The sequence below is a fragment of the Otolemur garnettii genome, unplaced genomic scaffold (genome assembly GCF_000181295.1).
Source record: "Otolemur garnettii isolate 467f Iridium unplaced genomic scaffold, OtoGar3 scaffold00245, whole genome shotgun sequence".
NCBI lineage: Eukaryota > Metazoa > Chordata > Mammalia > Primates > Galagidae > Otolemur > Otolemur garnettii.
The window spans coordinates 279,595-292,706 of record NW_003852640.1 but is presented as its reverse complement, the minus strand read 5'-3'; the positions used below and the strand labels follow the sequence as shown (position 1 = coordinate 292,706).

Sequence of the window (13,112 nt, the reverse complement as noted above, 5' to 3'; positions counted from 1 at the left end):
GCCTCCCAAGTAGCTGGGACCACAGGTGCCTGCCACAATACCCAGCTATTTTTTGGTTGCAGCCATCATTGTTGTTTGGTGGGCCCGGGCTGGATTCGAACCTGCCACTTTAGGTGTATGAGGCTGGCGCCTTAGCCACTTGAGCCACAGGCGCCAAACCAGGACAGCAGTCTTTTAAGAATGTTCTGGGCACCTCGTGGGGGACAGTATTGAACTAAGATGGTCAGGAAACGAGAGGGCAGACAATGACAGGACACTAGGCCTCAGGAAGCCACTGCCAGAATAAGGCAACATTCAGCATATGTCCATCGCGAGGGCTTCAGAGCACAGAGGGGTGGCCCACTCTCAGGTGTCCCATGGACTCGCCAAGAGCTGGACCTTGAGGACAAGGAGGAGAGTCTAACTGGTGGCTGCATGTAGATGGCAGTGCCACGTCTGCAGATTGGCTCCTTGTCAGGCAAGGTGGGAAGGGCCAACACCATGTGGACTGGAGAACACACCTCTTGTTAGCTGGGGTTGGTGCCTGAGCCAGCTGAACCCCCAGGCTAAAGGGCAGCATGGATGCAGGGACAAATGGCTACACCAGGCTGGTGTGGAGACGAGGATGGGAGGCGTGGGAATTGCCCCATGGGGCAGGGGGTGGGGGAGCTTCACAGACAGGAGACAAGGTCCTACAGGAAGTCCAGAGGTTGGCAATACCCTGCTTACATAATCAGAGCTGTGTCTATGAGGAAGATTTTTTTGGTAACAGTATTTAAATGAACTGGGAAGAGAAAAATAAGCCATTTGGTGACAGATGGAAGGATAAAAGCTGTTTATGATCCCTAGGTCGAGACTGAAGGCGGCAGGGAACAGGCTGCCTCAGTAATCTTCAGAGTGTGAGGTCGCACAGATGCAGCCTTCCTGGGGCTCCTGTTTCTTAGAGATGTTTATTTACAGACAATGATCTGTCCAAGTATGTATTTCCCAAGTGGAGATAATGAGTACCACATATCAATTGAGCAACTTCCCAGGTAAGTGGGACAAGAGTGAAAAAATTTTCCCTACCCCAAGATCCTTAAGAGGTGTCAAGACCACTCAATGAGAAAAGGACAGTCTCTTCAACAAATTACCCTGAAATACATGGACAGCTGCCTGCACAAGAATGAAGGTGGCCCCCACCTCATACCAGAATACAAAATTCATTCAAAATAGATCAAAGACCTAAACATAAAAGCTAAAATTATAACACTTAAAGAAAATGGGGTGCATCTGTAAGACCCTAGATTTGGCAATAGATTCTTTTTTTAATTTTTTTTTTTGTAGAGACAGGTCTCACTTTACCACTCTCAGTAGAGTGCCGTGGCATCACACAGCTCACAGCAACCTCCAACTCCTGGGCTTAGGCAATTCTCTTGCCTCAGCCTCCCCAGTAGCTGGGACTACAGGTGCCTGCCACAACGCCCAACTATTTTTTTGTTGTCATTGCAGTTTAGCTGGGGCCGGGTTTGAACCCGCCACCCTCGGTATATGGGGCCGGCACCCTACTCACTGAGCACAGGCACTGCCCTGGCAATAGATTCTTAGATATGACATATAAAGCACAAACAAAAAGGTAAGCAGTAGGTAATTGAAGTTCATAAAATGAAAATTTCTGTGTGATAAACAATCGCATGAAAATAGGGTGGTGCCTCTGGCTCAGAAGAGTAAGGCACTGGTCCCATATGCCAGAGATTGTGGGTTCAAACCCAGCCCTGGCCAAAAACTGCAAAAAAAAAAAAAAAAAAAAAAAGAAAAGAAAAGGGTTGAGTACAAAGGCTCACATTTGTTATGCCAGTGCTTTGGGAGGTCCAGGGGAGAGGATTATAGGAGCCCACAAGCTTGAGACCAGCCTGTCTCACATAGTGAGATCCTATCTGGATAATGAAAAGAAAAAAGAGAGAGAGAGAAAGAAAAACTAGTCAGGTGTGGTGGCATGTCCCACACCAATGCTCCTGCCTGGGTGACAGGGAGAGACCCTGTCTCTAAAAGGAAAAAAAAAAAAAGGAGTGAAAACACAACCACAGAATGAAGAAAACATTTGCAAATCATTTATCCAACGAAGAACTTAAATCCAGAATATACAAAGAAACCTTATAATTCAATAATAGAATGTTAGATAACCCAATTTAAAGGTGGACAAGAGATCTCAGTAGAGATCTAAAAATATAAACAAATAATATAAAATATTCCAAAAAATATAAACAAATAGCAGCACCAACATCTGGAAACACAAAATAAACCAAAAACCAAGAAGTTTTCCTACTTGCAACAGGTAGGTAGGGGCACAGAAAAGGGTATGAGCCCTTACTGAATGTGCCTTTCCTTCAGTTTTGACTTTTGGAAGCATTTGAATAGGAAGGGAGAACAAGAAACTTTTAACTGAAAGAAGTGAAGCCAGTTGCGTTTCAATGAACGTCAGAACCACAGGAAGTGCCAAAAAGAAAAGAATTAATCAAGTGATTCACAGGGTTACAGTGTGCTGTTCATCCCTGGGGTGAAGTGTACACATGGGAAATGCATACCACTCTCAGCTTTTTCAGTCTGTACCTTTTTTAAGTGGACTGGGTGAAGTGACTCTGAGACAATTCCACACGTATCGGGTGAGTGAGGAAACATGCTGGCGTGCCCAGGAGCCAGGGTTTCCGCCAAGTAGGATGGGAAAGACCAAAACCACTTGTATGAGACTTGACTGGAACTGTGGGTGCACGTGTGCATGTGTGCATGCATCTCTGTGCTTACTCAGCACAGGCACTGAGGAGCAACACACACAGTCAGAGCAGGCCTTGCCCTTTAACTCTTCTTCCCTAGAGGAACCAGGCTCCTCAGGAAACAGCTAATTCCAGGGCTGTGCAAAGAGTTATACCAGAAGGAAGGAAGTTCTCCAAAGAATGATGGGGACACCAGGACACAGGAGCCTCCAAAAGGACTCTCACTGAACCATCTGGGGCAGAGTTAGCACCATAGTAATTCAGTACAGGAATGACACAAACCACGTAAAACAACAAGGAGCTCATGAGTCCACCCAGGGAGAGCAATGGAAGACGTGGGCTCCTACTCAGACAGCGTCAGCACCAACCACAGTGTGGCAGGGGTGGTAGGGCTGGAATGCCAGTGCCCTGTGTCAGGAAGCCCCAGGGAAGTCTGGCTCAAAGTAGGAGCAACAGGAATGTCAGAATTGAGGCCCCAGAGTGCTCAGAGGTTGCTGGGAAGGCAGGAATTACAGGAATTCTACCTCAGCGAGAACAGGCCAGACCTCATCAGGTGATGGGAAGGGACAGCACCAAGCAAGGACACACAGACCATATGCATCTACAGATGTGGAATCCTTAGGGATTGAAACCACCTGTGTGGCAGCCCACTAAGAAATCATCAGACAAAATGACACCCAAGAAAGCTATTTCAAAAACAGCAACTTTTTTTTTTTTGAGACAGAGCCTCAAGCATCGCCCCGGGTAGAGTGCCGTGGAATCACACAGCAATCTCCAATTCCTGGGCTCAAGTGATTCTCCTGCCTCTGCCTCCCAAGTAGCTGGGAATACAGGCACCTGCCACAACACCTGGCTATTTTTTGGTTGCAGCCGTCATTGTTGTTTGGTGGGCCCGAGCTGGTTTCGAACCCGCCAGCTCAGGTGTATGTGGCTGGCGCCTTAGCCACTTGAGCAACATTTCTTACGGTAAGAACAAAGACTGAGAAAAGCTGTGGAAATCCACCAGGTTAAAACCCTAAGCAGGTAACAGCCAGAGGCACACCCAACCCAGAGGAACCCGAGGGGACATGAAGAAGGACAGCAGGGCATCAGCTGGTATAGCTGATAGGTGGCAGAGAGGACCAAGGCTGAAGCCAGTGCCAGGCTCACTGGAGATAATAAGCATCGGGGGCCACACACCTAAGCTCTCAAGTTGCCGGGACTACAGGTGCCCACCACAACGCCTGGCTATTTTTTGTTGGCTGGGGCTTGGTTTGAACCTACCACCCTCAGTATATGGGTCCAGCGCCCTACCCACTGAGCCATAGGCACGTCCAGACTGCCCCACTCTCTCCACTGCTCTTTATGCTATCTCTAAGTAGAAACTTAAAAATGGGACAAATAAAAGTAATAACCTACAGCTGCCTGCACCTGTGAGGGAGCAATGCCCAGAGGAGGCTGGCCAGCTAGAGTCACAGGGTGAGGTCCAGCTGAGGTGGGAGATGCTGGGGGGTAGAGCAGGGCCTTACTCCTGACAGGCATCAGAGGTAGAGTGCAGGATGTCCAAGTTCAAAAGCCCCAATAACTGGCCAGAGCCTAAGCAGAGCTGTGCACAGGGCCAGCATGCACCCAAGACAAGGGCACAAGCATGCCTCTCTGAGGCTCCCTGCCCCTACATCTCTTTCTTTGAAGGAGAAATATTGCTCCCTCCCACCTCCCAAGGGTTCATGATGGCACTCCTTACCTAGTGCTTGATCCTGAAATCCTCGCCTCCTGCACGTCAGCATTATGACTCCTGCATTCATAATCCTGCGCCTGAGACATTGCCATCTGCTTCCTCAGAGCAGAGGGGACAGACGCCAATGGATCATCAGGATGACTCCAGCATCAGAGGAGAAAGTGCCACCCTATAAGAGAGAAGCACCTAGGCTCCAATTTGGAAAATACCTTATTACAAGCAACCCAGCCCAGCCTGTCGCAGCCAAGTGCCTGGCTGAAACGAGAACAGACGTCCCAGCACCCAGGAGACCCCAGGCAGCTGAGCCCCCAGGACTCTCCCGGTGCCCAGCCTCTGCATGGCTTCAAAGCCACTCAGACCTCTCGGGCAGCAGGGCAAAGTGGCTCATCAGCTGAGATCCAGCCCAACACACACACACACACACAGGGGTGGGGTAGGGGGAAGGACAGGCAGGCACATTCTGAGCACTTGAGAACTGGTAGGGAGCACATAAGGACATGGGACTGCTCCGCCCTCACACTTAGCCAGCCTCATGCCTGAGACTCAGTGTCCTAAGCTGTGGACAGACAAGACGCAACCAGCCATCACCAGGAAATGAAATAGGACAACATGCCCAAAGCACAGGCATGCCCCTGCCTCTGCACAAGGTGGCACTTGAGGATAGTCAGGCAGATGCAGACCTCATCTCAAGGAGGAATGGCCCTTTCTTCTTCTTTTTTTTTTTTTGTTTTGCAGTTTTTGGCCGGGGCTGGGTTTGAACCCACCACCTCTGGCATATGGGGCCGGCGCCCTACTCCTTTGAGCCACAGCGCTCCGAGGAATGGCCCTTTCAAGCACTGCTGTGTTAAACTTCATAGCTCCACTTAAACACATGGATTTTCTCCCACCTCCGTCCCCAGCCCCCAGCCTACTCAACCTGAAGATGACAGGGATGGCTCACGCCTATAATCCCAGCACTTTGGGAGGCCAAGACGGGTAGATTGCCTGAGCTCACATGTTCAAGACCAGCCTGAGCAAAAGCGAGATTCTGTCTCTAAAAATAGCTGGGCATTATGGCAGCACCTGTAGTCCCAGCTACTTGGGAGTCTGAGGAAACAGAATCGCTTAAGACCAAGAGTTTGAGGTTGCTGTGAGCTGTAACACAACAGAACTCTACTGAGGGCAACATAGTGAAACTCTGTCTCAAAAAAAATAAAATAAAATTAGTACACAGAGGGTAGCGCCTATGGTTCAAAGGAGTAAGGCACCGGTTCCCTATGCCGGAGGTGGCAGGTTCAAACGCAGCCCTGGCCAAAAACTGCAAAAAAAAAAGTACACAGAACAAAACTGCTAAAATGGAAAAGACTATCAAGTGCTGGAAGGGCAGGTAGCACCACAAGTTGGAGTGCACTGTAGTGGGATGTGCACGTGTGGCCAACCTGTTCCCACCGTAGCTCAGGCCACTTCCTGTGGCTGCACATGCCCATCCTGGGTGCATGCATGGCTTACAGCCTTGGTGCCGGCAGCAGCTGGAGTGGGCTCTGGGACCATTCAGGAAGCTGTCACACGTGGAGGATGAGCACACAAAGTGCTCCCAGGAATCTAAAGCAGTGAGTCTAACCCCCCATCCCTCAACAACAGGGTCCATCTCCCAAAGGTCAAGGTGAGGGAAAGGGGCAGATACAACTGAATACACACAGGATGGCTCCCTTTCATAAAGTCCAAAGTCAGAAAAACAGCCTCTGCCAGCAGTCAGAGCTGACTGCCCCACTGTTTCCAGCCTGGGTGCTGTTCTCAGGGAAGCTGGCCCATGACAGTCCCCAGGGTTGGGTCATGCACCAGCACACACCTCTGCACTCAGACTCACTTTGGCAAGGTCTACAGAAACCAAGCACAGGCGTTCTCTGTGTGTTGGGCTCCGTTTCCCTCCCTGCCCAGCCCAGGACCCCGTCCCCCAAGGAGGGGGGCCATTTTGTAGACAAAAACTGTTAATTCAAGAGGAAATAAAAAGGCTCCACGCCTGTGGCTCAAGTGGCTAAGGCGCCAGCCACATACACCTAAGGTGGCAGGTTCAAATCCAGCCTGGGCCACCAAACAACAATGACAGCTGCAACCAAAAAATAGCTGGGCATTGTGGCAGGCACCTGTGGTCCCAGCTACTTGGGAGGTGGAGGCAGGAGACTTGCTTGAGCCCAGGAGTTGGAGGTTGCTGTGAGATGTGATGTCACAGCACTCTACCCAGGGAATAGCTTGAGGCTCTGTCTCAAAAAAAAAAAAAAAAAAAATAAGAGGAAATAAAAAAAAGACTCAAAGCCAGAAACCCAGCTAGCCCTGGGATCAAAGGAAAGAAACACTCACAGACAATCAGAAACTGTAAGCCCTGATGGATGAGGGGCCAAAGTCCAGCCTAAACCCTGCTGAACTCACCAGCAGGAAGAAAATGCCCCAAGCCACCTTCTTTCAGCCTTGTAAACATCCAAACAATTAGTTATTTAAATGCTTAGGACTGAATGGTGCCCGTAGCTCAGCAGCTAGAGCGCCAGCCACCTAACACGGGAACTGGTGGGTTTGAATCCAGACTGGGCCTACCAAACAACAAAAACTAGAAACAAAAAATAGCCGAGTGTAGTGGGATGCGCCTGTAGTCCCAGCTACTTAGGAGGCTGAAGCAAGAGAATTGCGCAAACCCAAGAGTTCGAGGTTGCTGTGAGTTGTGACACCACAGCACTCTATGGAGGACGACATAATGAGACACTGTCTCAAAAAATAAAAAAACAAACTAGGAGGCTGAGGCAAGAGAATCACCTAAGCCCAGAAGTTGGAGGTTGCTATGAGCAGTGTGACACCAAGGCACTCTACCAAGGGCAATAAAGTGAGACTCTGTCTCTACAAAAAAAATAAATAATAAATAAAAATAAAAAAAAAAAAATGCTCAGGACTGGCCAGGCTTTGGTGGCTCATCCTTGTAATCCTAGCACTCTGGGGAAACCAAGACCAACCTGAGCAAAGCAGGACCCCATCTCTACCAAAAATAGGAAAACTAGGCTGGGTGTCCATTGCTCAATGGTTAGGACCAACCACATACTCCGGGGCTGGTGGGTTGGAACATGGCCCAGGTCAGCTAAACAACAATGACAACTGCAACAAGAAAATAGCCAGGAGTTGTGGCAGGTCCCTGTAGTAGCAGCTACTAGGGAGGCTGAGCCAAGAGAATGGCTTAAACCCAAGAGTTTGAAGTTGCTGTGAGCTATGATGCCATAGCACTCTATGTAGGGCAACAAAGTAAGACTCTGTCTCAGTAGAAAAAATAACAATAGAAAAACTAGGCCAGGCACGGTGGCTCACACCTGTAATCCTAGCACTCTGGGAAGGCCAAGGCAGGTGGACTGCCTGAGCTCATGAGTTCTAGGCTAGCCTGAGATAGATGGAGACTCCCGTCTCTAAAAACGGCCAGGCATTATTGCAAGCACCTGTAGTGTCTCAAATATAAAATAAATAAATATTTTGTCTAATTTATTTTATGTCTGAGAAGAAACAGGTGACCCTCTTGTATGCCTTCAACTTTTTTTTTTTTTTGAGACAGAGTCACTTTGTTGCCCTGGGTAGAGTGCTCCAGGGCCACAGCTCATAGCAACCTCTAACTCCTGGGTTCAAGTGATCCCCTTGCCTCAGCCTCCCAAGTAAATGGGACTACAGGTGCCCACCACAATGCTTGGCTAATTTTTCTATATTTAGTAGACAGTGTCTTACTCTTGCTCAGGCTGGTTTCAAACTCCTGAACTCAAACAATCCATCCGCCTCAGCCTCCCAGAGTGCTGCGATCACAGGCTGAGCCACCACACCCAGCTATTTGTTGTCACTTATTATTTTTGAGACTATATTGTCCTGTGTCAGGAAATTTTCCAACATTTTCCAATAATTATAACCATTATTTCTGTTTTACCCCATAAGTACCTGACAGAAATGTTCAGAATCAGGCTAAAATCATGATAGTAAAGATTTTAGCTTTGTTTCCCAATTTTAATTTATTTTACTTTTTTTATTTTTTAGAGACAGAGTCTCACTTTGTCATCCTCAGTAGAGTGCCGTAGTGTCACAGCTCACAGCAACCTCCAGCTCTTGGGCTTAGGTGATTCTCTTGCCTCAGCTTCCCAAGTATCTGGGACTACAGGTACCTGCCACAATGCCCGGCTATTATTTTGTTGCAGTCTGGCCAGGGCTGGGTTTGAACCCAGCACCCTCGGTATTTGGGGCTCGTGCCCTACTCACTGAGCCACAGGTGCTGCTCTGTTTCCCAATTTTAGTCAAAATAATTAAAGCCTAGCCTATTTTTTTTTTTGGCCAGGGCTAGGTTTGAACCCACCACCTCCGGCATATGGCACCGCCCAAAGCCTAGCCTCTTAATCTTTCTTTAATCACTTTAGACGTTTACCTACCCATTCATGGCCTTGAAAGATGACAGCAGTATCTTGGCCATTTTTTTTTTTTTTTGAGACAGAGCCTAAAGCTATCCCCCTGGGTACAGTGCCATGGCATCACAGCTCACAGCAACCTCCAACTCCTGGGCTCAAGCAAGTCTCCTGCCTCAGCCTCCCAAGTAACTGGGACCACAGGCACCCACCACAACGCCCGGCTATTTTTTGGTTGCACCTGTCATTGTTGTTTTTTGGCAGGCCCAGGCTGGATTGGAACCCGCCACCTTAGGTGCATGTGGCTGGCACCTTAGCCACTTGAGCCACAGGCGCCTAGCCATCTTGGCCATTTCTAATGCCAACTTTTCCTTATTTAATTTACATCATCAATGTCTTAAATTATTACATTCATTTCAGCCTCAGAATTCAAATTTTTTTAACTTTTTTTTTAATATAGAGTCTCACTTTGTTGCCCTCTGTAGAGTGCTGTGGCATCACAGCTCATAGCAACCTCAAATTCTTGAGCTTAGGCGATTCTCTTGCCTTAGTCTCCTGAGTAGCTGGGACTACAGGCGTCCACCACAATGCTTAGCTATTTTTTGTTGTTGTTGATGTTGCAGTTTTCATTGTTATTTAGCTGGCCCCGGTCAGGTTCGAACTGGCCAGCTTTGATGTATATGGTTGGTGTTGTGACCGCTGTGCTACGGCTGAGCCCAGCCTCAGAATTTAGCATTCACTGTCTTTCTGTGTCTGGGTCTTCAGCCATCATCACCGCTTAGTCCCATGGTGAAGTTTAGGCACAGGTTCTAAGTGCCTGTTCTGAGGCCATCCATGCCCGCAGCGGTGTACTGCCACAGACAGAGGGCAACATGCTCCACATGGCTTCCTGAACAGCACTTTCCTCACCCCTTTCAAAGACTTGCTGTCTTTGCTCTACAGCCTCCTGGAGAAGAGCTGCTGGCTGACACGGGCCATGTCTGCACAGAGGGCCCTCTTCAACACTCGCTGCACTCAATGGTCCCCTCCAGTGCTGGCCACTGTGTCCCACTTCTGCCTCTCAGTATGTGAACTTGAGCCTGTTTGTCCACAGAGGCTTTGCTCCCTCAGCTCCCCTCACACCTGTGAATAGCATTTCCTCTGTGCACCCCCACATGGGTCATGGGCCCCACTGACACCCATTGGTTCCCCTGGTGCACGGCCCCTCTGTGCTCTGCAAGCTCCTATGCACAGCGCTGTTTCCGAGCAGCCTACCTAGTCCACAGCGACCGCTCAGCTTCTTGCTGTGGCTGATGGGGCCTCAAGCGGGCACGGTCTGCTGTCCAATTCTCCCAGCTCTGCCAGCACACTTCACCTCCTCCTGTGCTCTTGGCTTTGAGCTCCTTTCTCCCTGTTTACATGTTGTATTCTTAGATGTTCAGCATACAGATGAGTCCCACCTAAGACTTCCTTCAGTCTCCTGAGCTGATTCTCTTGGTGCTCTCTTCCTCCTTCCAATACCACGCAAGGTCTTCTTCAGACCAGGACAGGGACAGCACTGAGTCAGGGCAGCCTCTCCTAGTACACAGAGCCTCCTACCCCACCAGTACAGGGCTATGTCACATCCTCCAGGCTCTGGCTGGGTAAAGCCTCACAGCTGCCACACAGCAACACAACATGCCCCCCACCCCAACAGAACCAGGAAAGTGGAGGAAGAAAGCCTTGAAGGCCTTCCCACTGCCCATCCCCCAGCCTGAGGCAGTGAGGGAGGGTCCCCCAGCCCCAGGCAGAGTCCTCTCTGCACAAGCTGATCCTCAGCACTCATAATGTCCCAAGCACGCATAATGGCACCTCAAGGGTTTGATGGCTAGACATGTTCACTGACCGAGGTGGCTTACTGGAGCCCGGGTCCCAGGGAACTGCACCTCTTTTGGCCCAAACTGCAGCCAGGACAGTGGGTTGCAGTCTCCCTGCCTTACCCCCTCCAAGTCTGGATCTTGTAGACAAAAAACTCAGAGCACCCTACTTCACCTCTAGCTCACCTCCAGATGCCCCACCCCAGCCCACTCCCTGTTTTTTAAAGAAAATGCTTGTCAACGAGATCCCTAAAAGTCCATTCTTATTAAATAAAAATGCACCCTCACTCAATACCCCAGCTAGCCTACTGACTGATGCCCTTCTCTGCGAGGGCCACTCTTCAGATTCATGGTAGAAAATCTTGTTCCTTATTTTTCATTCCCTTTGTTCATTTCACTGAGTTTGAAGTAGGGAAACAGAATAAACAAGTCCTGACTATGACTAAACCATCGTTTCCTAAAGGCCCAAGTTCCACTCTCAGCCCCTTTCTGAAGAAGACTCCACGTTCTGAGCAACAACCTCAGCTTCACAATCTGAAAGCCTGACTGTAAGCTGCAGCGACAATACCCATCCTCCCTACCGGTTCCCTGGGCTGGGCTGGGCTGGGCTGGGCTGGGCTGGGCTAGGCCAGGTGGGACAACACAGCCCAGCAGACAGGATGGGCATTTCCGGCACCTGCTGCTCTTAACAGATATGCTCCCGCTCTGAGGACAGTCCCAGACTGTGCTGGAATCTATGCTCCCAGCACCTCAGCAGGCTGGGATGAGCTTCCTCAACATTTCTGGGATGGGGGACGAGGACATCAGAGCACAGTCTATCTAGAGCCACTTCGTTGTAGCATGGGGACCTTCTACTGTAGTGCAGCTCCCCTGATAGGTGGACAGTGCTGTTTGGACATAGGGCAGCATTGTGTGCCCACTTCTGCTTGCCAATGACAAGGTACCAAGATAGACAGTCAGGACATAGCCCCTTCCTTGCTCACACAGGCCAGTGGTGGGACAGAGGAACCTTGCCTGTGACTGGACTCCACAAAGGTTCCTGGCTGATCCACAAAGTCTGAGCTGGCGCAGCTGTGAGAAACAGAGGCAGGACCCATGGAAGGGCTCTGCAGCTGTGGGAAATGCAGCCCGGGCACAAGTCTGACCTCCCCTTGGAGCTGCCTTCCCCATAACCTCGTGTCCTGGGACGCCCCCAACAGGATATGAGCTCTCACAGCCTCTCCAGGGTGAGCGACAAGGCCACTACAGACTCTGTGGCATAGATTCCGTGTCAATGAGCTGCCTCACCCCAGGCAGCAGGGACATCCCAATGTGATGTCAGCAGGGAGGTGCCTGGGGACCGGAGTAGCACCTGGAGGAGGGTCTAGGGACAGCACAGTGGCTCAGGCTCCAGGAGATCTGGATCACACGAAGGAATAAGAGCCTCAACCTGACAGTACCACTTGGCACCGGGTATTTTTCTGTTCTTTTTTTTTTTTTTATGGAATCCAATTCAACAAACAGTGACTGAATTCTATGACCAAGATTTTCTTTTTCTGAGATAAGACTCTCACTCTATCACCCTGGGAAGAGTGCTATGGCATAACAGCTCACAGCAGCCTCAAACTCTTGGGCTCAAGCAATCCTCTTACCTCAGCCTCCCAAGTAACTGGGACTACAGGTGCCCGCCACAATGCTTGGCTAGTTTTAGAGATGGCGACTCACTTGCTCAGGCTGGTCTCAAACTTCTGAGCTCAAGCAATCCACCTGCCTTGGCCTCCCAGAGTGCTAGGATTATGGGCATGAGCCACTGCACCCTGCTGATTTCTTTTATTTTGAGAGACAGGGTCTAATCTGTCTGTCCCCCAGGCTGGAGTACAGTGGTGCAATCATAGCTTCCCCTAGGCCTTGAACTCCTGGGCCCAAGGGATCCTCCTGCCTCCGCTTCCTGAGTAGCTGAGGCTACAGGCACGGAGCCTCCCGGCCTGGCAAGGTATTATGCATATTACTTAAATCTCTCTACAAGCTGACTGTTTAAAAATCCACTAATTAAGAATAATGTCCTCAAGCAGCCTGGACAACATAATGAGAAAAAACTAAAACTAGTTGGGCATGGTAGCCACCTGTAGTCCCAGGAGGAGGCTGAGGCAGGAAAATCACTTGAGCCTGGGAGGTGCAGGCTGCCCAAGCTATGATGATGCTATACACCCCAGCCTGTGCACCATGCATCAGATGTTGGCTGAACCAAACAACAAAAACTGATTTCAAATGAAATAACTGGCTGATTCTGAACAGAAACCTTTTAGAATGAGGCATGTTTAACAAACAGTATGACATCCAGTGCACCACAGCATTTCCTCACACCTGTCACTGGCTTCTGACCAGCAGTACACGTCTATCCAGCACTGTCAAGAGCCAGGATTCAGGCTCGGCGCCTATAGCTCAACCGGCTAAGGCGCCAGCC

The 13,112-nt window shown here is 49.7% G+C and overlaps 1 protein-coding gene across 1 annotated transcript in view; it reads right to left on the bottom strand.

Moving 5' to 3' along the window:
• The window catches only part of ARHGAP39 (Rho GTPase activating protein 39), a 47,734-nt gene extending 43,165 nt beyond the window's left edge, over positions 1-4,569 (bottom strand). The window contains exon 1 of the mRNA XM_003802309.3: positions 4,453-4,569. Within this exon, the coding sequence (XP_003802357.1) occupies positions 4,453-4,538 (86 nt within the window). The 5' untranslated portion in view covers positions 4,539-4,569. The remainder of the gene's footprint in view (positions 1-4,452) is intronic.
• Positions 4,570-13,112: the final 8,543 nt, after the last annotated feature.